The following is a 27623-nucleotide window of genomic DNA, read 5'->3' on the forward strand; positions in this document are numbered from 1 at the left end:
AGTAGGTTTGGATCCGCCAGGATTAGGGGTCGATTACTTGGGTCTGCGCCCAGAGCGAGCGAGCGCGACGGGATCATTTATCCTGACGCGTCCCCGCGGCCGGGGAGGTCGGCTGAGGCTGCCGCTCGGGCGGTGGGCTCCGTCGCTACTGCTGAAGGATGGTAGATGCGTGGGCTGTCGTGTCTGCTGGACTGGACTGTTCGGGCTTTCGAAAAAGCATCGGAAAGTAACTGCTGCAGCGCGACCAGAGAGCTGCGGTGCGGGCTGTGCCCGTCGCAGCTGATCAGGCTCGGATGAAACCCGACACACTGAGTCCTGACAACTTATTAATGTAAATAACTTAAAGTAAAATCAAACTAATTTTTGTCCTCGCTGTATTTTTAAATATGCAACCCGGAATGGACAAATTCATCCTGTTCAGTCTTCCCACTGGGACAAAACCAGTGTCTCATACGTTCAGAGACCGTGGCATTCAAAGTGCGAAAGTGAAACGCCACTGAAACAAAACACAAAGTTTTTCATCAAACATATCCACTCAAGTCTGAACTGAAGTCACAGAAAAATAAGCTGACCATCTTAAAACATGTCTGGGTCCACATACAGCTGTGAAGCAGCTTTCTCCACAGTGAACATAATTACAACTAAATATCGTTTCAGGCTCATCAATGAGCACCTCCACATGCATATGAGAACCTGACACCATCCAGCCCAGATTTAAAGTCCTGGCAGGAGAAGTTAGAGCTCAGTTCTCTCACTGAACAACAGAAAGTGGGGGCATAAGATTATAAGAAGGGAAGAAAGAAAAACTGCAAAACTGTTAAATTTTTAAGATGTGTTTATATTAATTTAGTATAAAAATGTGTTGAGACAATTAACAAAGAAAAGGGGAAATTCAAACTGCTGGTAGAGAAATAAAATAAGATAGCATTTGAAAAATAAAATAAAATCTACTTTATTTTTAAGAGAAAAAAATATGTTTAATTCAAGTTAAACATGTTAATTGGCAAATATGTACTTTTTTTTAATATAACAGTCAGATGCAGATGTTGATACAACTATGAGGCTACTTGAATATATACACACACACACACACATATATATATATATATATATATATATATATATATATATATATATATATATATATATATATATATATATATATACCGTAATTTCGCGACCATAAGGCGCCCTTTTTTTTTTTTTTTTTTTTTTTAAATGTGCCGGTCGCCTTATGAAACGGTGCGCCATATCTATGCTTTGGGTGAAGCCCCGGGGGAGCTGCGGACGTGAAGGAGACCATCCACAGACAAGGGGAAAGGGGGGGTGTGTGAAGCACCCGTGGTCTGCGGACGTGAATGACACCAGCCACAGACGTTAAAGGGGGAAGGTGGGGGGTGTGAAGCACCCATGGTTTGCGGACGTGATTGAGGGGGAAGGACCGCTGCAACCCGACTTCCAGGTTCCCAAAGCGGGATCAGATCAAATTCTCCTGGTTCCCACCCGCTTTAGGAGCAGGGATTTCAGGGGTCTGTCCCAGGTCGGACCAACTTCACCCTGCGAGATTTTCAGGCAAATCTGTCGGTTTGATCTCCGGTAACCAAGATGCAGAGGATGCGCTCAGGAGCCGCCAGGCTCCCGCCGCGGGTTTGCCGGGCCAGGGCGCACCATCCCCGGGGCAGATCCGGCCGAAAGGCCGCTGGTCTTTCCCCGGGAGCCCTTGCTCACATACAGGTGGGTGGCTTCGGTCCCAGCCGGTCCGAACAGGTCACATTCCCGGTTAAAGCCGCTGTGACGCGCGCTGCTGCAACCCGACTTCCAGGTTCCCGAAGCTGGATCAGATCAAATTCTCCTGGTTCCCACCCGCTTTAGGAGCAGGGATTTCAGGGGTCTGTCCCAGGTCGGACCAACTTCACCCTGCGAGATTTTCAGGCAAATCTGTCGGTTTGATCTCCGGTAAACGAGATGCATAGGATGCGCTCAGGAGCCGCCCGGCTCCCGCCGCGGGTTTGCCGGGCCAGGGCGCACCATCCCCGGGGCAGATCCGGCCGAAAGGCCGCTGGTCTTTCCCCGGGAGCCCTTGCTCACATACAGGTGGGTGGCTTCGGTCCCAGCCGGTCCGAACAGGTCACATTCCCGGTTAAAGCCGCTGTGACGCGCGCTGCTCCACCCCGCTGGGGAGAGACGGGCTCTGCGCAGTGGAGGATCCGCACAACGGGGTATGAAAAGTTTATTTACTGTTGTGCAGAAAGTGTCTGACACCGAGGAAATTCGGACTGGCGCAGCTGAATTAGCGGAGCTCTTTAATGCAGAAACAGAGGTTTTGCTCCCGCTCTATTTTTTAAATAAGCGCTTGTGTGCTTGTGTGTGCGTTCTGCATGTGTGTGCGTTCTGCAGCGGGTGTGTGTGTGTTTTCCGGCCGGCGTGTTTTGCGGCACGCGTGTGTGCAGCTCTGCTCTGTAGACTGCGCCTTTTGGGTCGGTGCGCCATATGTATGTTTTAAATCTAAAAATGACACACAAAAATGAGGGTGCGCCTTTCCACACGGTGCGCCGAATGGTCGCGAAATTACGGTATATATACATATATACGTATATATTATGATGTTCTGGACCTTTGCTTGAGTAAATTTTCTCTAAATGGACCTCTTAAAGTTTTAGTTGAATACCCCTGCTATACAGTGTTTATATTTAATGGGCCCCGGGCCACTCTGTACTGAAAAAATTGGGCCCCAAGGTCAGAAAGGTTAAGAACCCCTGCATTAAAGGATACCGTCCATGCTATCATCCAAGAAGAATTAGATGAGGATTTTGAGAAGATTTGTGAGGAGATCAAACAGTCACGCAAAACAAGAGTTTGCTCCACTACATGTGCTCCCTCCTTCTACCACGTCCTTCCCAAACAGCCCCAACCTGCTCCAAATGACAATGTCAATGACAATGCCCCAAAAGACACAGCCCGAAAGAAGAAACGTTGTAAAAGAGGCTGGAAAACTGGCTACATTCCAAAGAAGAAATCTTCTCCTCATGTGTCCAAATATGGTGCACATTTGGGGTCTGATGAGGATGATGGAGAAGGAGATGATGAGGATGAAAGTGAGAAGAAAGGAGGAAGAGAGGGCAATGTCACAGAAGATGATCAGATGGTTGCTGAAGCTGAAGCAGAACCAGCACCTGCATCACCCCAGAAAGATAGTTTTGAGTCTGACCCAAGAGAACAAAATGGTCATGAGGAGATGCAAAGAGAAGACATGACACCAGTTGAAGAGGAGGTGGTCCTATGTGGAGTAGGGAAACCCAAAAATGACATCTGGTCACCGAACACAAATGATACAGCTGTCAAATATCAGTCAGAACCGGCTGAAAATGGAACCAGTATGGAAGGAGACGAAAGCCATGAAACTATCTCAATCAACACTAAGAAGGACAATTGCAGCGGCACAGAGGGAGACAGTCTGCACACTGCAACGGTAGAAACCATCACTCAAGAACAGTCGAAGATTGAGATCATCAAGATTCAGTCTGCAGGAGAAGAACCAAAGAACAGCAGAAGCCTGACCCCTCAGTTCGGAGAGGACTATTTTTTTTGGACAGCTAGATTGACTTTACTGACTGACAGTGTGACATGGTCAAGCTTACTCCATGAAACTGTATTTGAACTTCTGGACTCAACAGGATTTGACTTGTGTTCCAGGGAGAAGAGCATAGTGATGGACTATCAACAAGGACAATTGTGGATTTTTGTGATTTCAGGTTTCTTGTTTATTAATTATAATGTAATTATTCCAGTGATAATAATTAGGGGCTGGGTTGTAGGTGCCATATGCTAAATATTTATGTTTATGTTGGCATCAGCTGTTAGTTTGACACCTGTCACTCATGTCACAGGGGGTGTGGTCAAGGCGTAGTAATCTGGGTCAATGAATGAATGGGCATATATTAACCTGTTCACCGCGGCGGCTGCATGGAGAGGGGGTGAGTAGGGAGAGTGTATTTTTTGTTGACCGCATGAATACCGCTTGATTACCGTTTGAATATACGGACAGAGAGAGTGAACATCTTGCCTTGCCTTGCCTTGCTTTTTGCTGTTTGTCCAGCGTTGGAGGAGAATAAATGCGGACACGGTTTAACAACACGGAAATGGCTTGTCGTTTATGCAGCGCGTCAGCAGTACCATGCTCCCTCACTTAGCCTCTCAGTGATTTCCTTTTTTTTGGTTTGGAGTCACTACAACCATTTACACTTTTGATTTGACGTATTGAGGTGTTTCATCTGAAGGTCTCTGGCTGTCAAGAACAGCACTTTAGACAGACAGCACTTTATAGAAACTGAAAAGCTTTTAAGAGTCAGCAAACAAGATGATTTAATTCTTCTTCTCTGTCCTTACAGAAACATAAAGGCAAAGAGAGACCCACAAGTTATCGTTGTGATCACTGCAAGAAAGTCCTCAACACTTCATCAGGTCTGAGAAAACATAAGATGATTCACACTGGAGATAAACCGTTCACTTGTGATCAGTGTGGAGCAGCTTTTATCACTAAAAGTAAACTAAAGATTCACCAACGTATTCACACTGGAGATAAACCATTTACTTGTGATCAGTGTGGAGCAGCTTTTATCACTAAAAGTAAACTAAAGATTCACCAACGCATTCACACTGGAGATAAACCGTTCACTTGTGATCAGTGTGGAGCAGCTTTTAACCAACAAGGTACTCTAAGGACTCACCAACGTATTCACACTGGAGATAAACCGTTCAGATGTGATCAGTGTGGAGCAGCTTTTACCACATCAGGTAGTCTAATAATTCACCAACGTATTCACACTGGAGATAAACCGTTCAGATGTGATCAATGTGGAGCAGCTTTTACTGAGTCAGGAAAGCTAATGATTCACCATCGTATTCACACTGGAGATAAACCGTTCAGATGTGATCAGTGTGGAGCAGCTTTTACCCAACAAAGTACTCTAAGGACTCACCAACGTATTCACACTGGAGATAAACCGTTCAGATGTGATCAGTGTGGTGCAGCTTTTACCAGACAAGATCATCTTAGGACTCACCAATGTATTCACACTGGAGATAAACCGTTCAGATGTGAACAGTGTGGTGCAGCTTTTACCACATCAAGTCACCTAAAGAAGCACCAACGTACTCACACGAGTGATAAACTCTAAAGATGTGATCAGTATGAAGTGTGGAATTGCAAAAAAACACCTCAGCACAGCAAAAGAAAAAAGAAAAATAATCAGTCAACATCATACCGAAACTTGAAAGACTAACATAAGATGCCCCCTGGACACCGCCTGGGAAGGTGTTCCTGGCATGTCCCAGCAGGAGAAGATCCAGGCCACACCGGAGGGAATGTCTTTTGGCTGACCTGGGAACGTCTCTGAATCCCTCCAGAAGAGCTGGAGGAAATGTGTGGGGTGAGGGAAGTCTGGACATCTCTGCTCAGACTGCTGCCCCCGATAACCAGTCCAACATCTAGTGGATGAAGATGGATGGATGGACAAAAGCCATATATCTGCAAAAAGCACAACTTTATTGTTACACCATACTGAGATACAGAATGTAATCTAACTATAGCATCAACTATTCCACAAATACTGCATTAGCGCATCTCTAACATCTCTGCCTTCCTCCTCTCTACCCCGAGCCACTGCCACCACTGGCTGAAGTGGTGCTGCTGCAGGTACATCCTATGATGTTTCATAAGTCTTTCCCTGACTTTCACACAGATTATGCAGTGGACAGGAAGTCATCACCATTCATTTCACCAGTCGGACATAACAGAAGGCAACCTGCTGAATTAATCTTCCACAACCACTCGTGCTCGGTTGACTTTGTGCTTAAACGCAGACTGTTCTGCTGTCAGTCGTCCAGGGTCATGGAATGGTTTCAAGAGCCAGTCCTGCAAAGGATAATTAGAGTCTCCAAAAATGAAATACCCAACAGTCACTGTATATTCCTGATGTGAGCTAGGAAGATGTTCCTCCCACTGGCTAACTCCTGTGTATGTATTATATATGTAATCAACTATTTGTCCTTGAGAGCTGAACTTTCAGGATCGATTCCTCGAATGCTTTGCTAAATTTGCCCCTTTTAACATTTCTTGATATTTTGATGTTAAATCCACTGTTTTTGTCAATTTCTGTACATTTAATAAATTTCAGTACCCTTTTACCTGAAGTCTCCATTAACACCAAACTTGGCACAATTAATTTTTTGGATTGTACTTGTCAAACCTAAAAGGTTTGAGGATGATTTGTCAAAAAACTTAATCGTACAGGAATATATCATGTTTCATATCATATTTATTAAAAAGATCACGTATGGATATTTAGTAAAATCCATGAATAGAAAAAAAAAACGTCAGATGTTCAAAAAGTTATTTGAACGTTGAAAGTTGCGATTCTTCACGCACACATCAAGGCTGGCGTACGCACATTTCTGAGGTTTTGTCCATTGGCGATAATCACTGGTGATGCAGTGAAGTCCAGAATATGAGGAACAATAAGTTCACGACCACATGTGAAGGAATTGACAGTCCCCACAACACCAGGTAAGTTACACACAAGTGGAACTGCAACAATCTCACAATAAACCATGTGAACATATAAAGGTAGGAGCACAAAGATGTAACCTGTCAATCACAATGTCAGCCTTGGTTCTGTTGGAGGAACCTGCTGATGCAGGATCAGTAGCGAGTCTTCAGAGACCACGTAGACCTGCTGGTCCAGGATTAAGACTGGACCATCAGCTGGGTTAGGTACCAAGAGGATCCTTCTGGATCTCTGCCCTGAACTGGACCAGCTGCTCCGGTTCAGACCAACATGATGCTTTCAGCTGGAGCTGCTGACAGGTCGGACATCTGTCACCATGACGACCGTATGGGAAGACTACTCGAGATAAAAGCAAGATCATAAAATATCAATAACTACGTCTGAACAGACAAACATTAAAGAAACGGTTATTAATATTATATTATTATTATTATATTATTATATTATTATATTATTATTAGTATAGATATCGGATAGGTGAATGGATGAATGAATGGGATGCCTGGGTCTGGGGCCCTCCGTTGTCGGGCCCGCGCGGGTGTCGCCCTGTTGGGGGGTTCCCTCTCTCCGGGCCCGTCTCCGGTCCCGTCTCCGGTCCCCCCTGCGGCCTCCGCGGCGGGGCATCCCTCTGGTCTTGGAGGGCCACTTGCGTGGGGGTGGGTGCTCCTGCCCGCGTCGGCGGCCGGCGCGGCTCTGTCTCTTCGGGCAGGCTGGCCCCCTGCCGGGTGGGGGTCGTTGGCCTGGAGGGTGAAGGCCTCCTGGCCACGTGTCCGGACCGGGTGGCCGGGGATTGCCTGGGTCGCGGTCCGTTGCCGCGGGATCCCTGGCTGCTTCTTCCCGTGTCGTGGGGACCCCGCCCGCGGGCCCCCTCGGCCGCCGCCGGGGCGTCTGCTGTCTGCTGAGAAGCTGTGTAGAGCTGTGTGGATTCCTCCTGTTTGGAGAAGTGTGTGTACCTGACTAAAGTGAGTACTTATGTTTAAACTGCTCTCTTTATGTATTAAAGCTTACATAGAGGTTGATCTGTATCTGCAGGAGTTTCAGTAACAGTAAATTAGTTACAGTGAATGAGCTACATTAGCTGTTTTAGCCTGCATGTGCTGGCGGAGTTAGACATGTGCTCCTCGTTTACAATGTTCACACAATTGATATTTCTCCTTTGTTAACAATCTGGTTTGTGATGTAAAGGAGTTATTTACCTAATTTGAATGCACTTTATTTATATGCCCACATGTAACATTTCATGTTTCATGTCAGTTTCATGTGTGTTTTCATTTAGTAATTAATATGTTTTATTGTTATATTGTGTTTCACAGAACCACACGTTCTTCAATTAAAGCCACATAAACCTGACGCTCTGCCCCGTGATTTTCTAACCGAAGTCACACAGCCATAGTGTTCGCCTGCTCTGTTCAGCGCAACTGTTGAGGCCCTAGACCTCTATTACATGGTCCTTCGAGCCGGATAGAGCTCCTCCACGACACTATGGATTCAAAAGACCAGGACATAACAGGGACATCCACTCGCCCCCACAGAGAGCGACAGCTTCCGCATCACCTGGATGACTTTGTGGTGGGCTACGGACCTCAACAACCAGATGAACCTCCAAAAGATCTAGCACACGCATCCAGAAGCCAGGCTAGCGAGACGAGGTTCACATCTGTGAGGAGTGAGCACACACATCGATCACAAGCATCCAGAAGCAAGGCTAGCGAGACGAGGTCCACATCTGCGAGGAGTGAGCACATACATCGGTCACGCCAGGCTAGCGAGGCTAGAGCCCCATCTGAGAGGAGTGGGCCCTCACACCACTCGATCACCCGGTCTGCCCTCAATGCTGGTCTTGGCTCCCTCCTTGGCTCTGTCCGCTCATCCGCGAGTACAAATCCCCGTCATGCTTTGAACCCAGTCCAGGAAGCCATCCTGCAGGAGAACATTCATCGCCTGGAGCTCGAGGAGCTACAGTGCCAGGTTCTAGAAGACAACAATGCAGATCTAGAGTGTCAGCAGCTCAATGCTCAGGCTCGGGAAGCACAACGCCTACAGCAGGAGACACATGATGCACGGGAAGCTATTGCCAAACGTCTTGACAGGCAGAGAAGCCTTAAGAAGAAAGAGAAAGAACTTCAGGTAGCCAAGCTATTGACCTCACTCCTTCGAGAACCAGAGAGGGAGGGAACATGTAGTGGTGCAGCATCACCTAGGAGCTTCTACTCTCTACCAGCAGTGACTGCTCCACCTCCTAATGCCCCTGCTGGCTCGTTCCCCCGTCACAGCAACCCTGATTTCCACTCTTTACCTCCTTCCAGGCCTCCTGCCACGTCTGAGCGGCCCTGTCCTCCACCTATCTTGCAGCGCCCTGCAGTAGCTCCCGAAACCGAGCCTCCTCCTGAGAGAAGATCAACCCAGTTGCCTCTTCTAGAGTGCCCTACTGCACCACAGTACCCGCCACCCAAACCAGCACAGGTGAGGGGTCTTTCTGCTGCACCTCCTGCATTGTCGTATCCCGCTCCTACCACACCTGTTTACACCGAGCCACGGGTGATGTCATACCAAGCTTCGACAGCTACAGCTGGTATCCAGACCCAGCAATGTTATGCTGCAGGACCCACAGCAGCACAGACTCCTGTCCATAAAGTGACCACCTATCCCGCAGCTCAAAACTACCAGTATACAAGTTCAGCTGCACTCCATACAGCTCCTATACTGCCTACAATCACTCCACTGCATCCAGGCTCAGAGATGCTGATCCCCTCGCCATATGGTGTTCCCCAGCCGATACTGCCAGTCTTTGAGCGTGATCGCGAAAGTGACTTTGCTCTTCTCAAGATGGCCTTAGATAACATGATGGGCAGCCACGGGCACCTGACTGAACAGTATAAATACCAAGTGCTCCTCAGCCACTTGAAACTTCCCAGTGCCCTACAACTGGCTAGAGCCTACATGTATGATGTCCGACCTTACACCACTGCATTGCAAGCCTTGCAAGACAAGTATGGTCAACCCCGGCAGCTCGTACAGTCGGAGCTAGGTGCCATCCTCAACTCGCCCGCTATCAAGTTTGGAGACTCTGAGGCCTTTGACTCATTCGCCCTGTCCATCCAGTCTCTTGTGGGCATGCTCGGGACACTTGAAGGCCCAAATGGGTACGAGTTGAGATGTGGCTCACATGCAATGTTCCCCCTAAGCTGCGCGCGTGCGCAATCGCGCACTGACTGCATATTCTCAGCGCACAAGAAAGTCTATCCAGCGCAGTGCTTTAAGTGGGCCGGTACGCGCCGGTACGGAGTACCCCCACTTCTCAATATTAGCCTCTGGCGTACCGGGACTTCTCATGAGCTCAGTTCTCTGCTCTCTCCTTGCGATTTGGCTACAGTGGCGTTGCAACGCGACTGCCCCTCGTGAGACGTTCACTCGCAAAGCCTGATTTATGGTTCTGCGCTAAATCGACGCAGAGCCTACGCCGTAGGGTACGCGGCGACGCGCAACGTACATGCGCGTCGCCGCGTACCCTACGGCGTAGGCTCTGCGTTGGTGTAACGCGGGACCATAAATCAGTTTACGGAGGTCCCGCGAGTCAAGAGGAGGAGAAGTATTCAAGGATTTGGGGAATACAAGGAGCTGTGGGGATCCCGGACACGAGAAAGTCTGAAGCCTCTGCTAAAAGCTATCCATACCATTGCTGTGTCTACCAGCAGTACTGGAGTTGAGGGGGGATGAGGGGAGATGGCACCCCCCCCTGAAATAAAAACGGTCCAAATCATCCCCCCCTGAAATAAAAACGGTCCAAATCATCCCCCCTGAAATAAAAAGGGTCCAAATCATCCCCCCCTGAAATAAAAACGGTCCAAATCATCCCCCCCTGAAATAAAAACGGCCCAAATCATCCCCCCCTGAAATAAAAACGGTCCAAATCATCCCCCCTGAAATAAAAACGGTCCAAATCATCCCCACTGAAATAAAAACGGTCCAAATCATCCCCCCTGAAATAAAAACGGTCCAAATCATCCCCCCAGTAAAACTGCCATCCCTCCTTTCCATCCCTTATGTCATTTCATCAATGAATGTGGTTTTACTGCTATTTCAACATGTAGAGTCATCACCAGAAAAATAACACCAGAAAAATAACTTATTTGACAATTTCCACCTGTTTCAAGTAAATTTTCACTTGAAATAAGTAGAAAAATCTGCCAATGGGACAAGATTTATCTTCTCATTACAAGCAAAAAAAAATCTTGTTCCACTGGCAGATTTTTCTACTTATTTCAAGTGAAAATTGACTTGAAACAAGTGAAAATGGTCAATTAAAACAAAATTTTGTCGACATTTCAACTTTTTTCATAAAATTTTTGACTTTTTTTTCTCAAAATCTCAACTTTTCTCTGGACATTTTGACTTTTTTCTCAAAACTTTTTTTCTCGACATTTCAATTTTTTCTCTCAAAATTTTGAGAAAAAAGTCGACATTTTCACCTGTTTCAAGTAGATTTTCACTTAAAATAAGTAGAAAAATCTGCCAGTGGAACAAGACTTTTTGCTTGTAATGAGAAGATAAATCTTGTCCCACTGGCAGATTTTTCTACTTATTTCAAGTGAAAATGTACTTGAAACAGGTGAAAATTGTTGTTTTTTCCAGTGACGAGTCTTGTTTTTAAGCGTAATGAGATACTTAAAAATAAAGCGTGCATATGTGATGTTTCTCACAGTCATCCTCAGTTTGCTCAGGGAGCTTGCGTGTGTGCCCAGATACATGAAAAATTAGAGGGGAACATTGCTCACATGTGGATCGACTTCTAAGCAAGATGCCCCCGTCCTTCAGGGACAGTTTCATCGAATACTGTTTGAGCCGTGGCATCCTCCGTACTGGGTCAGATATGACCTACACCCTTGCCGACCTGGCAACCTGGCTTCAGATGAAGTCACAAGCGAAACGCCTCTCAAGCCGAGCTGCAGTGCTATATCAGTGTGATGCACTCAAGCCAGTCAAGAAGGATCGTGTCACTTACCACAAGGAGAAGACCACAACCATTCTTCTCAATGGTGGAGAAGTCGCCAACCCTTCGGAACTTGCTCGCTCTAAGGCAGCCTTGAAGTTTAAGCCATATTGCCCTCATTGTGACAATAAGGAGCACTTCTTGAATAATTGTGACAACTTCAAGAAGCTGTCCACCAGCCAAGTGGTGAAATGGATCCGAGAGGGTAAACGTGCTGGAAGTGTGGGCGCAACCATGCTCCAGAGGACTGTACTCTGAAACGCCCCTGCAAGACATGCAAAGAACAGCACCTCACCATTCTGCATGACTCTGTCCAGCAAACTCGAACCATAATCAACATGGTGACTACTCCACCCGTTAAGGTCTACCTTGACCGGCCCAACCGACCACAACAGGTGATGTTAAAGGTTGTTAAGGTCATCCTAAGGAATGGCGACCAACTATTGGAGACCTACGCTGTCTTGGATGACGGCTCTGAACGGAGTATTGTTCTTCCACAAGCTGTTCAGCACCTGAACCTTTCCGGGCAGCCAGAGACACTCCATCTACAGACAGTCCAACAACATGTCGAACAGCTCCAGGGCAGCTCCATCTCCTTTGACCTTTCTCCAATGTGTATGCCCTCCTTGAAGTTCCATATCCACCAGGCCTTCACCGCCGAAGGCCTGAGCCTCGCTGAACATTCCTACCCAGTGGCTGCACTACAGAAACGGTACAAAGACCTCCGTGGCCTGCCCTTGCGACCAGTCGACCATGCCCAGCCACTGCTTCTGATAGGTTCAGATATGCCACACCTCTTGGTCCCTGTACAGCCAATACGTGCAGGCCCATCAGGTGGTCCCATCGGTGTCTGTACACGACTAGGTTGGTCACTCCAGGGTCCTACCAGCTTAGCCCAGTCTACTCCTTCTTCACAGTGCCTCCGCATCTCCACCGTCTCCCCGGCCACCGAGCTCTTCAGGAACATTGAGCGCCTCTGGCAAGTTGACACTCTTCCTTACACAAGCGAGAAGGCAGCCACCCGCTCCAAGCAGGACCAGCAAGCCATGACTCTGCTCCAATCATCTACCACTAGGGTTGGGATCGATGGAGTCCAGCGCTATGCTACCCCCCTGCTCCGGCGAGCAAATGCTACTCTACTTCACGCTCCAAAGGAAGCTGTGCTGCCATGCCTTCGCAGCATGGAGAGAAGACTTGCCAAGGACCCGATCAGGGCAGAAGTCTACTGCAATGAGATACAGAAACTGGAGAAGGCTGGTTATGTGGCAAAGGTGCCTGCCGATGAAGCTGACCAGTCTGCAGAATCATGGTACATTCCGCACCATATGGTGAACCACAACGGTAAGGACAGGATTGTCTTTAACTGTTCATTTCAGTACCAAGGTCTGTCCCTGAATGATCTTCTGCTTCCTGGACCTGCCCTTGGACCCTGCTTGGTGTCCTCATCAGGTTCCGGCAACATGCTGTGGCGGTGAGTGGGGATATTAAGGGCATGTTCCACCAGATCCGCCTGCTACCCACTGACAAGCCAGTGGTACGCTTCATCTGGAGGAATATGGAGAGAGAGCAGGAGCCGAGTATTTATGAGTGGCAGGTGCTCCCATTTGGGACAACATGTAGTCCCTGTTGCGCCATCTACGCCCTCCAGCAGCACATCCAGGATAGTGTAGAGTGCAACCCCACCTTGGCAGAGACAGTTGAGAGGTCCTTCTATGTGGACAACTGTCTGCACAGCACTCACTCCGCTGAGGAGGCCAAGCGTCTCATTGATGACCTCCGCCATCACCTGCAGACTGGAGGTTTCGAGGTTCGTCAGTGGGCAAGCAATGTGCCCACGGTCACTGAGCATCTCCCGCCTGAGGCCCGTTCAGAACGCAGCGAGCTGTGGCTCTCCAAGAGCAGTAGCGACCTTAATGAGCCTACCCTGGGCCTATGCTGGAACTGCCTTACTGACTCCTTGGGGTACAAACATTGCCCTGTGGAGCCATCGACACCCACTATGAGGAACCTTGGGTACATCGTACCATTTACCACAAGAGCTAAGGTTCTCATCCAAGACTTGTGGAAAGCGGATATTGGCTGGGACGACCCAATTTCATCTCGGGGTCTTCTTGACAGATGGCAAAACTGGGAACAGGAGATTCCTCATCTCGTCCACCTGGAGTTCCCTCGAGCCTATGCTCCACGGCACGTGGATCCCTCTACCGCAATAAGAGAGCTTCATATCTTTTGCGATGCATCGGAGCGAGCATATGGCTCAGTTGCCTACATGAGGACTATGGATGACCAGCAGCAGGTCCAGGTTTCCTTTGTGCTTGCCAGGTCTCGGGTGGCTCCCAAGAAGCAGCTATCAATGCCCCGCCTTGAGTTGAGCGCTGCCCTTACAGGTGCTCAGCTCGCCGAAGTACTCCAAACTGAGCTCACTGTGCCCATCCAGCGGGTTGTCCTGTGTTCCGACTCTACCACCGTCCTTTACTGGATTAAGTCGGAGTCCTGCAGGTACAAGGTGTTCGTGGGCACACGAGTCACAGAGACCCAAAACCTGACTGAGCCTGACAGTTGGAGGTACGTGACCTCTGCCACAAACCCGGCAGATGGCATCACTCGAGGGTTGACACTGGAGGCGTTGGCACAACCACATCGGTGGAATGAAGGTCCGGAATTCCTCTACTTACCTGAAGATCAGTGGCCTACGATGCCCTCTGTTGGTCCAGACTCCGACGACAGCGAATTGAGGAAGTCCACCACGATCGGTAATGTGACCATCTCCACAGGTCCGCAGCTCCCTGCTATTGCAGACTTTTCTTCATGGAAAGAGCTTGTTGAAGTAACAGCCAGGTCCCTTCACAGGGCGGCTGACTCCCAGACCACAGAGGAGCCTTGTGATGCGGCTGACTACCTGAACGCGGAGAAGGCCCTCCTCGTCCAAGCCCAGCTGGACTCATTGCCAAATGAGATCAAGGGATAGATGGACGCTTTCCACCCAATCATCCTGGATCCGCACCATCCCTTGACGAAGCTGCTCATCCAAGATTATGATCAGGCTCTTCTCCACCCTGGACCAGAGCGAGTGCTTGCTGATCTCCGGCGGAAGTACTGGGTTCTGCGTGCAAGGGAAGTGATCCGGAAGCATCAGCACTCCTGCCAAGAATGTCAGCTGCGGCGAGCAAAGCCTGACGTGCCTAAGATGGCCGACCTTCCGCCCTCACGCCTACGCCTGTACAAACCACCATTCTATTCTACAGGAGTGGACTGCTTCGGCCCATTCCACATTAAGATAGGTCGCCGGAATGAGAAGAGGTGGGGGATTTTATACAAGTGCATGACTACGCGCTGCATTCACCTTGACCTCCTTGAGAGTTTGGACTCTGACGCCTTCCTCATGTCCCTGAGACGCTTCATCTCACGTCGTGGTACACCATTTGAGCTTCTCTGTGATAATGGTACCAATTTTGTTGGAGGAGATAAGGAGCTGCAGGACGCCTTTGCAGAGATGGCACCAAGACTGAGGGACCAGTTGGCCAAGCAGAAGATTAAATTCTGCTTTAATCCACCAAGTGCACCTCATTTCGGTGGGACTTGGGAGAGGGAGATTAAGTCTGTGAAGACCGCCCTTAGGGTTATCCTGAAGGATCAGACGGTATCTGAGACCGTCCTCCGCACGGTGCTCATCGAAGTTGAGGGCATCATGAATGCAAAGCCACTGGGCTATCTCTCCTTGGATGTTGCGGACCCAGATCCCATCACTCCAAATATCCTTATCATGGGACGCCGGGATTCATCCCTACCACAAACCGTCTATGACTCAACTGACCTCCTTGGCAAACGTCGTTGGAGGCACAGTCAAGTGCTGGCTGACCATTTTTGGTCCACTTTCATTCGGCGTTACTTGCCAGGTCTGCAAGAGAGGCAGAAGTGGAGGAAGGATGGGAAGGAACTGTCAGTTGGCCAGGTGGTTCTCATTGTTGACCCACAACTTCCTCGGGCACTATGGCCTGTAGGGAAGGTCACACAGACGCACCCTGGAGCCGATGGGCGCATCCGAACAGCGGATGTGCAGGTGAAGGACAAGACCTATTTGCGCCCTGTGTCCCGACTGGTGCAGCTCCCGAATCTACCTGATACAGAATCTACCTAATTGACTTTCCTGCTTATGTTCAAAAGCTCTAAACAGACTTTTGGGGGTGGCTGTGTAGGAAAGCCCTAGAGTTCAGCTTACAGTTTCAGTTAGTTCACTGTTTGTGTCCTGTTAACGGCCCTTTAAGAGGTGTGGAATGTTCCGGAGTGAGAAGTCTGATTGATCTGTCTGCTGAGAAGCTGTGTAGAGCTGTGTGGATTCCTCCTGTTTGGAGAAGTGTGTGTACCTGACTAAAGTGAGTATTTATGTTTAAACTGCTCTCTTTATGTATTAAAGCTTACATAGAGGTTGATCTGTATCTGCAGGAGTTTCAGTAACAGTAAATTAGTTACAGTGAATGAGCTACATTAGCTGTTTTAGCCTGCATGTGCTGGCTGAGTTAGACATGTGCTCCTCGTTTACAATGTTCACACAAGTGATATTTCTCCTTTGTTAACAATCTGGTTTGTGATGTAAAGGAGTTATTTACCTAATTTGAATGCACTTTATTTATATGCCCACATGTAACATTTCATGTTTCATGTCAGTTTCATGTGTGTTTTCATTTAGTAATTAATATGTTTTATTGTTGTGTTTCACAGAACCACACGTTCTTCAATTAAAGTCACATAAACCTGACGCTCTGCCCCGTGATTTTCTAACCGAAGTCACACAGCCATAGTGTTCGCCTGCTCTGTTCAGCGCAACTGTTGAGGCCCTAGACCTCTATTACAATATATATATATATATATGTATTCATACATGTACACATACGCACACATAGCTACACATAGCTACACATACACACACACACACACTGTTAGAGGGAAAATATTTACTCATGATGTGGCCTGTTTGATTGTTTCTTTTATCTATCTGCTTTTCTCACCATTCTTTGCCGCATCATGTGAACCGTGTCAAGGTCGCCTCATCTGAATCCAATGTGCGATGATGTGATCCACAACACACCCACAGCACGCCTACTTCTTGATTGTACTCTAAAATCTACACCCTTTTCTTCTGTAAATACACACCCATTTTTACATGTCTTTAAATAAACTCTGCTGGGGGCAGGACCGTTGTAGTTCGCTGCTCGTGCGCCTACCCTTGCATGTAAGAAAATAAGATGTCTCAGCCTCTTTCTTCAGATCACTGAGTGTTTTTTCTCTCTAGCATTTCTTGGTCCTTCGAGCCGGATCCCAGACTTCCCACCGACGCCGAGATTATCACCACTGAAACCTGTCGACAGTCATCGCTGAATAGCCATCTGCGGTGCCAAAACCCTGGGATGTGAATTCATCCCAGGTCGGTGGCCCTTGGTCCTCGACGCCGGCGGGAAGGCTTTGGGATCAACGAACTCAAACCAGTGATCTCAGAAAGGGTGAGATGAATGATTGGAACCGCGCGAAGTTACATTAGTGTTGCAAAAAGTCCTGCAGGTGAAGTGACGTTGAATTGTTAAATTAGGGTTGATTCACCACACGAATTGGCACAGATTACTGTTGTAATACTGTATTTGACCCGGTCTTTGTACGTTTTGACCGTATAGAAACGTAATTCTCGTCACTTGTGGCATAGAATTGTAAAATTAGGGTTGATTCACCGCACGAATTGGCACAGATTACTGTTGTAATACTGTATTTGACCCGGTTTTGACTGTATTGAAACGTAATTCATGCCATTGTATGAATGAGATGTGGATGATTGGATTGACTGTTCACGAGCGTGAACATATCAGTCATTTTTTTAATTTTATCTGTCGTAAAATCACGTACTGACAATTGACGGTTTCAACAGGTTGGGTTTCACCCCGTAAAATGAGCACCGCTGTATTTTAGATACAGTAGAGGGCTGTGTTCATGAACCTACTGTCAATTTGTGTGTCAGTGACATTTTACACAGAACCATGGGTACCTCTTACTCGAAACAGTGTGTATTGACAAAGGATGCTATATATATGGAGGAGAAACAAACCTATTGTGGTCATGTGAGTACAGTGTGGAACGAGAGATATGGTTTTCCTGGTAATCTTGTCACAACGGAAGTACTGACCCTGCAGTTGGCTTTAAAACGAGAAATTGTGAAAGCACGGAAGAAGAAAAGAAAAGTAGAATTAAAGATACACTATGGATTTTCTGAGCAGTGGCTGGCTGAGAGTAAGAGACGAGAGGAGGAGGAGAAAAAGAAAGCTGAAAAAATAAATGAGAAAGCTGAAAAAATAAATGCAATGATAAAAGAAGATGAAGAAACGACTTCTTCACGGAGAAACCGTGATGTTGAGAACGGTAATAGGGGACACCCTAATGACCAGTCGGACTCTGACTTAACTGACCAAAATGAACCTGAGACTGCTAAAACGAATACGCGTGACTCCCGTAAGAATCGTAGGGATTCTGTTAAACTGAAAAAGATCTCGAAACGTGCTTTTCCTGCACCATCTCGGGTTCAACAAACCCGAGACGTAAAAACAAAACATAAAGTTGAACCTCGCAAACAGAAGAAAGAGCTGTATCCTGTGTCCGACCTTAAAGAAATAAAACAAAAACCTGGATATGGTAAAACGGACTCAGGCTCAGGCTCAGACTCTGACTCAGACTCTGACTCAGACTCTGAATCTGACCCAGGATGTGCTGCGCCCCCCACCGACCTGAATTGTCCATTAATCCAGGTGGCCAATCCGCGTTACGGTCAAGGTGGTGATAACAACCCGACCATTATGGTTTTTCGAGCGTGGTCCAAAGATGAAATGATGAAAGCTGCTGATGGTCTTGCAGACCCATTTATGGATGCCGACCAGTTCGCAACTGACTTGGTAGAATCGATGAACAGTTTTCACCTGAATGGCTTAGAGGTGCTTCATGTAGTCAGTAAAAAACTTGGGCACAGACTTGGACGTATACAAGGTGACTTCACTGGACATGACGCAGCAAATCCTCCAGTGATTTTACCTGCTGACTCTCAGGCCTTGACCGAAGCAGTAACACGGTTAAACAATCGCATTATTACGACCTTCCGTAGGGGAGCAGACTACACCCGTATTGCGGCATGCAAACAAAGGGATCCAGAAAATGCTGAAGACTACATAGTTCATTTAGAAGCGGTTTTCAGGCATAATTCTGGCATTCCTTATGACCCCGCAGACAATGGAGCTTATCAGCAACAATTGAAAAAAGCGTTCCTGGACGGGCTACTGCCCACAGTGCGACATTTTGTAACAAAATACTGGGTTCATCAGACCACGGGCTCTGTAGCACAGGCCGTGGAATTTGCCTCCCACGCACAAAGGGCGGTGGCCGTGAAAGAAAAGTCAGGGGGTGCGTATGCTGCAGAAGAAAACACAGAATACGTTGAATACTCTGGTGATTATCGGGGTGATGGGCGGGGCAATCTACGGGGAAGAGATAATTTCCGCCGTAGACGAGGGGGGAGGAATGCAGGAGGAAATTGGGAAAACAGACAAAAATCTGATCCAAATTGGGAAGATGGACGAAAATCTGATCCAAATTGGGAGGATGGACGAAAATCTGATCCAAATTGGGAAGATAGACGAAGATCTGATTCAAATTGCTGGCATTGCGGGAAACCTGGACATCTTTCCAGGGATTGCAAGTCTAACCCTGCAAATAAAAGAAAACAGCTAAAGCAAGATAGACGTCCGGATAATCCCAACTCAGCCCAACAGAAATGACTAGTATCTGAACCTCCAAAACAGGATCCAAACAATGTGGTAGACATCTTTGCAGCCCTTAAACATGCCCGTCAAAATAATGAATTGCCATTCATAACCCTCAGTATTCAAGGGGAAAACTATCGCTGTCTTTGTGATTCTGGGGCTTGTAGAACTGTTTTACAAACTACTCCCCCAAAAGTAACATTATCTTCGGATGAAGTACTGTATATGTGAAAACAGCAGGTGGACACGTGGCAAAACATTGGTTGACAAATCCAGTTTTCGTGTGCCACAAGGACACCGGAAAAACAGCTTCCTGTCCTGTTCTGGTCGACCCTTCATGCCCAGTAAATTTGTTAGGCAGAGATTTAATGTGCCTGCTCGATATTTCCATCATTGTAACCAAGAGCGGAATGAGAGCAGAGATAACTCCAGCTGATTCTCAGGATGTCGCACAGGGAATGGGGATACCACATTATTGGTGGGCCCTAGATATGGGTAACCAAACAGTAGCAGATGAAATATTTCAAGTTACAAAAACTAAAGTCGAACAGGGGGAATTTATGCCTCGTGATGCCCTCCATGTAACTATGAGGTATAACACAACCCCTGGCCCAGATCCATCTTATGATACAAAGCTTCATAAACTACGAGATCAGGTCATTACGGTTTCCCATTTGTACATCTCTCCGGATGGAGACTCAGTCTGTTCGGTAATATTGTCAGAAGAACAGAAAAAACTCCTGTATCAGCCTCTTCCGCACATCTCAGTGTGCAGAGTAAAATGCAGAGATTGGAAGGAAATGTCATATATTCTGCGCACAGCTGAATCAGACACATATGATCCAAAAACGGAAAGAGATGGCTGGCTTAAAGGCAGCCGCACTCATTACTTGCGGCGTACCCTCATTTGGAGGGTTAAAGTGACACCTAGAGCACATATGGACGAATGACCGCGTGATAATCATACACACGCTTTTGTAAATTTGGAGCAGTACCCAGAATTAAGTGAATTCCCTTCAGAGTTGTGGTCAAAAGGCCCGACTGATGTTGGACTGATCAAAGGTTGCACCCCGGTACAGATTCAACCTCTGTCCGGAGTCAGACCACACATCAGACAATATCCTCTCAGTTCTGAAGCACGGAAAGGGATTGAACCTGTAATAGCTGATATGATAAAATCTGGGATTGCCCAAGAAGCTCCGGAAGCAACATGTAACACCCTAATCTTCCCTGTGAAGAAGCCACACTCTGATAATTGGAGAATGGTTCAAGACCTTCGAGCCGTAAATGAAGCTGTTTTACACGTAGCGCCGAATGTACCAAACCCACATACTATTTTAAATCAAATAACACCAGAGAAACGTTTTTTCTCTGTTGTTGATCTGAGTAATGCATTCTTTTCCGTTCCAGTGCATCCAGATTCACAGCACTGGTTCGGTTTTATGTTTAATGACAAAAAGTACACGTACACCCGCTTACCACAAGGATTTTGAGAGAGAGGAGGATGATGGCTAAGCTATCATCCATGATGGAGAAGGACTCCCACCCCATGAAGGACACCTTCAGAGCGCTGGAGAGCTCCTTCAGCGACAGGCTCCTTCACCCTAGGTGTGTGAAGGAGCGCTACAGAAGGTCCTTCCTCCCTGCAGCTGTGAGACTACACAACCAGCACTGCTCACAGTAGACCACAAACAAAAATGTGCAATACCATTCTCTGGTATTGTAAATATCCTCTGTAATATCATCTGTAAATACCCATCTGTTTTTCTTTTTGTATACTAGTATTTTTTATTTATTACTATTTTTATTCTCCTTCTTCTTATTATTATTATTATTATTGTATATACTGTTTATAGTGTTTTTCTATTATTATTATTATTATTGTATATACTGTTTATAGTGTTTTTCTATTATTATTATTATTGTGTGATATTGATGCCTCTTGTGTTTTGCACTATCCACTTTGCTGCTGTAATCTGGAAATTTCCCCCTCTGGGGGACTATTAAAGGATTTCTTATTATTCTTATTGCAACAGCCCGCACGAATACACCCTTGCGCTCAGACAATCTATGTCAACATGTCAGATTCCGACACACACACAAATGTTATTATACGTGGATGACATCTTAATCACAGCTGACACAGAAGACAATTGTAAACAGAGCACGCTTCTTGTAGTAAGACACTTGTATGAAAATGGTCATCGAGTTTCTCTCTCTAAACTCCAGTTATGGCAACCTGCTATGGTTTATCTAGGTCACAGATTGTCAGGTGACGGAAAGTCTCTATTGGAAGACAGAAAGGTAGCAATTCAGAATGCTCCCAGACCGCAGACAAAGAAGCAAGTGATGTCATTTCTGGTGCTGTGTAACTTCTGCAGGACCTGGATTCCAGAGTATGCTAAAGTTATCCAGCCTATTCAAAACATTATCTATGGTAACAGCCTGTCTCTCACAGACAAGGTCATTTGAAACCCAGCCGCTATTCAGGCATTCATAACACTGAAACAGTTGTTGCAAACAAATATCGTCCTGGCCTTGCCTGATTACGATAGACCGTTTTATCTTTCGGTTGATGCAGCGGAGGGTTTTGTGAAGGCCGTACTGACTCAAATACATGGCTCAACACACAGGCCCATTGCTTATTATTCAAAAAAGCTAGATTGTATTGCCTCCGGCCTGCCTACATGTGTGCAAGCTTGTGCAGCTGCTAATGAAGCTGTAAACATGTCCGCTGAAATAGTATTATTGCATCCACTTGTTTTGCAGGTCCCTCATTCTGTTGTTCTAGTATTACTACAGACTCAGCTACCTTTTCTCACGCAAAACAGACACCTGACTTATATCTCCACATTGTTGTCACAATCTCATATCACTGTGACGCGTTGTGGTTTACTGAATCCTAGCACGTTGTTCCCGTCCGCGCTAGATGGAACTCCACATTGCTGTAAAGCGGAAATAGATGAACATACTAAGCCCCGACCTGACATATTCGAACAACCGCAAATAGGTTTTATTTCTCTGTTCGTGGACGGCTCAGCATCAAAAGATGTATATGGAAAGAACCGTGTGGGTTACGCTGTCACCACGGAGATGGAAATTGTTGAGGCAGGACAACTCCCTTGTTCTTATTCAGCACAAACAGCAGAACTGCAAGCTGTTATTCGAGCCTGCGAGTCTTTGCCTCAGTGCACCATTTTGCTAAAATATGGCAGAACAGAGGAATGACTACTTCCTCTGGAAAACCTCTCGCACATGCTGCTCTTTTGGAGAAACTTCTCATAGCAGTACAACTCCCTGCCTCTTTAGCATTATGCAAATGCCTGGCGCATCAGACAGATGATTCACCTGTCACAAGAGGAAATAACTTTGCAGATCAGGCAGCAAAACGAGCTACCACTCGAAATGACCCTCACACTGACTTACTTTTTATCTTAGCTCCACTCAATTCCACGATCATAAGTGACGCTCAAAAGACAGCACCTTTGAATGAACAAAAGAAGTGGTTAAAATTCAAACCCGAAATAAAAAATGATGTTCAGTATGTCAATGCCAAGCCGATCCTTCCCAAGTCACTTTTTAAAGCGGCAGCACAGATGATTCACGGATTGACCCATGTGTCAACAGGGGGGATGGTAAACATAGTAAATGATACATTCCATACTTTAAATTTTTCGGATTATGCCAGAGACTTCTGCAGACGGTGCATGATATGTATGAAACATAATGCACAAGGGAGACTGAGACCCAAGAGGGGAAGGTTCCCATCCATTTGAAGTAATTCACATGGACTTCATTGAACTCTCACCATCACAAGGATGTAAATACTGTTTGTTGATAGTAGACACATTTTCTAAATGGCCAGAAATGTACCCTGTAAAGCGTTGTGATGCTGTAACAGTGGCTAAACACCTGTGTTCACATTTTTTCCCGACTTATGGTATTCCTCTTATCATAAGATCAGATAATGGAACTCATTTTGTAAATTAAGTGTTAGCATTGTGTGCCACCACCCTGGGGTTTGAGCTGAAGAATCATTGCTCATATCACCCCCAAAGTGCAGGACTAGTGGAAAGAACAAATGCTACAATTAAAGAGAGGCTCAGAAAAACTATGGCAGAAACTAGAAGACCTTGGCCCGATTGTCTGTCTCTAGTTAAAATGTGGATGCGTATTACTTCATGCCATGGAGGGTTAACTCCCTTCGAAATAGTACATGGGAGAAGGTTCCCCCTCCCTAATACAGACGCGCCCCTTACCAAGAGTGATAATGAGCACACATTGGCGGACTGGATGAAAAGCATGTTTTCCCACAGGCTTGTCAAGGAACACAATGATCTCCCAGAGTCTTCTGCTCCTATCTTACAGGCACTCAAGGCCGGAGACTTTGTCCTCGTCAAGGTCCTACGGCGAGACAACTGGGCGGCACCACGGTGGGACGGGCCGTATCAAGTTCTCCTGACGACACCCACGGCGATTAAAATTGCGGAAAGGCCCCCCTGGATCCCGCAGTCACACTGTAAGCGCATCATCACCGAGCCAGAGTGAGAATCTACTGATAGAGTAGCAACGAAGCCCGGCTACAAAGGGGGCAGGAACCAATAGGGGCCTGTCGTCTCAAACCGGTGAAGAAAAGAAGACATGGCTCTGCGCTGTCTGGTGATCCTGGCCTTTTTGGGCCTCGTGGCGTGTACCCCGCTGATGCTTCGTTCCCCATCGGACATTCACCGCTGCCAGGAGTAAAAGGTCTGTGACTGATGTGATGAAATGTTCCACCTCTGACCCGCACACCACCATTCTATGTGCTCCACGAACCAAGACCACCACCTTCGTCATCCCCTTCCACACGTCACCCAAGTCCAACGACGTGTGGCGACTCGACATGAGTAGGGTGATGAGGATGTTTGGTGGTACGTATCCTGTAATGATTTGGTACATAACTCTTGGTGACTATTACACGTGGTCCTGGAAATACCTCGTAGGTGAGTCCAACGCCGACTGGTCGTCCTCCACCACTGACCGGAAAGCTCTACAGTGGAGGAAGCAACTCAGCCTCACATCCTCCAGAAGAAACCTCGTCATCACTCTGCGACCTGACCAACGCAGCTCACCTAACGCTGCATCTTGTGCTGATTTCCTCATCTCTCCTTGGGTGGAGGCGAAGCCTCCCCGGTACCAGTACAAGATCTGCTACACGGACAGTGCTCCCAAAGTTGAAATCACAACATGGAATGGAAATGTGAAGAGTAAACATGATAAACATGTTCAAATCAATGGTAAAGGTGAAACAATGTCTGCTCCTATTACAGATGCATGGTCCGACCGAGACCGAGATCCTGCAGGACGAGTAAACTCCTGGTGGACGGCTGTGAAGTCTATTGTTGACGCCTTACATGTTAACTCCTCTTGTTATGCATGTTCCCTCATGTCCCACTCACAGCGGGACTCGTCCTTTGTAAAACCTAAACCATTGACTGTCTCTGATGTTATCTGTGTGTTAAAGGGTATGTTCAAAGCAACGAATACGTCTGGAAAACCTGTCAGGACGAAGTGGTTAAAGTTGAACTTAACTGATGTCTCTGAATGTTCTCGCTGGAATCAGAATCTGATCAGAGTGAATGGCACGGAAGCCAGAGAACACCCTGACCTTAACCAGCCTGTGATTTCTATTGAACCTGCACAAGTTCCTGAAAACTTTCCACTTTGTTTCAGGCGTTTATACGCGGGTGCTAAACCGAGCGTTCCAGTAGGCTCCACCTCCGGCTGTCGGATGACAGTCAACGCCACGTGTGGTGAAGGGCCTCTTTATAATCAGTCGGTTTGCCTCGGTCCCCGCGCTAACGCCGCTTCTGTGAGTGACCTGACAGGTAACTTTTCTGACACAGATGCTGTTTCCTGGCCTTCTGATGAAGGATGCAGCAGCCCCACCAGCGCTGCGTGGCTCTGTGGTTATGATGTGTATCAGGTTCTTCCCTACGGCTGGATCGGGACCTGCATCCTGATTGAACTCACACCTGCTATTACCCTGTACGACCAGTTGACATACTCCACCCATCATTATCCCCACTACAGGCAGAAGCGTGCTGGCGATGTTCCAGTACAGACCACCGCAGGAGAGAAGTTCTTCGCCGGTGTGTTTCCGTGGTGGGGGGCTGTTAAGAATGCTCACGGCGTAGATGCAGTGCATATTCAACTGGAAAACTTAACAGCAATTCTGACTAAGGGCATGTCATCTCTCCCGCCCTTCATGGTCGCCACTCGTACCATGCTGATGCAACATCAATTTGCCTTAGATCTGCTCTTAGCCTCACAAGGAGGTTTGTGTCATGTCATTGGTGAAAAATGTTTTACTTACATTCCTGATGCTGCTGCAAATATTTCTGACACCATCAGTCATATGAATGATCTGCTTGCGCAAATGAAAAAAGGTGATGTTTATGAATCCGCCTCCGGCTGGGATATATGGTCCTGGATCTGGTCCGGAGGCTGGTCTGGAAGACTCACTAAGCTACTTATGCCCATTGGTAGTGTTCTCATATTATTCTGTGTGTTCATTAGCTGCATCATACCCTGTGTCCGCTGTATGATATCACGTATGATCAACGTCTCCATGATTCAATATACTGCTATGGTCCAGTATGCTGCGTCCACTGCTGAAGATTCGGACCTCGCACTGCTGGAGGCGAAATTCCAACAGGCGATGCAGGATGATGTCGTGTAATTAATGATGGTCTGGTAGAAAATGCTTGTCAAGTTACCAAGATTTGATATACTGCATGTGCATTATCCTAATATGATAAACAGGGGGGAATGTTAGAGGGAAAATATTTACTCATGATGTGGCCTGTTTGATTGTTTCTTTTATCTATCTGCTTTTCTCACCATTCTTTGCTGCATCATGTGAACCATGTCAAGGTCGCCTCATCTGTATCCAATGTGCGATGATGTGATCCACACCACACCCACAGCACGCCTACTTCTTGATTGTACTCTAAAATCTACACCCTTTTCTTCTGTAAATACACACCCATTTTTACATGTCTTTAAATAAACTTTGCCGGGGGCAGGACCGTTGTAGTTCGCTGCTCGTGCGCCTACCCTTGCATGTAAGAGAATAAGATGTCTCAGCCTCTTTCTTCAGATCACTGAAAAAAATAAAAAAAATCACTGGGTTTGTATGTGTATATGTATGTATGTGTATGCGTATGTATGCGTATATATATATATATGTATATATACTACATATAGTAATAATGCACATATGTACGCCTCAGGTTTCTACCGGCATGGTATCAACCATTAATATGTGTGCAGACAAGGTAAAAAAAAAAAAAAAAAGAACCGGTTCTGTAAAGTTGTCTTTTAAAATAAAACTAACATGTCACTGAAAGGTTGGTTGGTACGAACTGATGTGAATCAGCAATATATGAATAAAGTTTTTATTGAATGTTTGGGCTACTTTCAGAGTCTTATATGGAGTCGGCTGCAGGACTATAGAAAGTGTTAGACCGGTCTCTCCTCCTGCGGCTGCAACAATCAGAGTGGAGGAATCTGATCGTGATGCTTCATGTTTTAAATATGAGTTTATGTTGTTCACACTGTTACACAGAGGTCATCACGAACATCCGCAATGCAAACTATGAGACTCAATACACGTGTACATTGGGATTAATCCGTTAGTATATCATACGCATGACAGTAAAACGGAACAAGGAGCTGTTTTTCGTCCCACCAACTTAAGTTCTGGTGTCGGTTCTTAAATTACAAACAAGAAAAAAAAAGAGTGTAATGATGCACTAACGCTAAATATTAACATTCACAAAACTTTACGGACATAAAAAACCCACAACTCTTCACAGAACTGCATGTGCACTCGACTCCACGTTGATTGTGATGTTCAAAGAAACGTGCATGGATTTGGGCGTATGCACAGTTTTGAACATCTGAATTTTTTTTTTGCGTACGCAAGAATTCCACGCACGGACCAACGTTGAAATCCACGCACTCTTTGTAAATGAGGCCCCAGTTGTGCAAATTCTCTCACTTAAAAAGATAAAAGAGACCTGTAATTTTCCTCACAGAGACAGAATGACCAAAAAAACCCAAAAAAATCACATTGTCTGATTTTTAAAGAATATATTTGCAAATTATAGTGGAAAATAAGTATTTGGTCAATAACAAAAGTTAATCTCAATACTAATTATACTATACTTATACTATACTAATACTTATACCCTTTGTTGGCAATGACAGAGGTCAAACGTTTTCTGTCATTCT

At 46.5% G+C, this 27623-nt stretch overlaps 1 protein-coding gene across 5 annotated transcripts in view; it reads left to right on the forward strand.

The window, feature by feature from the left end:
- Window positions 1-26412, forward strand: part of LOC133442057 (zinc finger protein 239-like) — a 38459-nt gene extending 12047 nt beyond the window's left edge. Inside the window, exons 2-3 of one of the 5 annotated variants that reach the window (XM_061719955.1) lie at window positions 4389-4461; window positions 23715-26412. In XM_061719955.1, the coding sequence (XP_061575939.1) occupies window positions 24109-26067 (1959 nt within the window). In that variant the 5' untranslated portion in view covers window positions 4389-4461; window positions 23715-24108 and the 3' untranslated portion in view covers window positions 26068-26412. Of the gene's footprint in view, window positions 1-4388; window positions 6176-23714 lie in introns of those variants that run through there. The other 4 variants (XM_061719958.1, XM_061719956.1, XM_061719959.1 and 1 more) reach the window with 4 other exon arrangements.
- The last annotated feature ends 1211 nt before the right edge of the window (window positions 26413-27623 follow it).

The sequence above is a fragment of the Cololabis saira genome, chromosome 4 (assembly GCF_033807715.1).
Source record: "Cololabis saira isolate AMF1-May2022 chromosome 4, fColSai1.1, whole genome shotgun sequence".
NCBI classification, from domain to species: domain Eukaryota; kingdom Metazoa; phylum Chordata; class Actinopteri; order Beloniformes; family Belonidae; genus Cololabis; species Cololabis saira.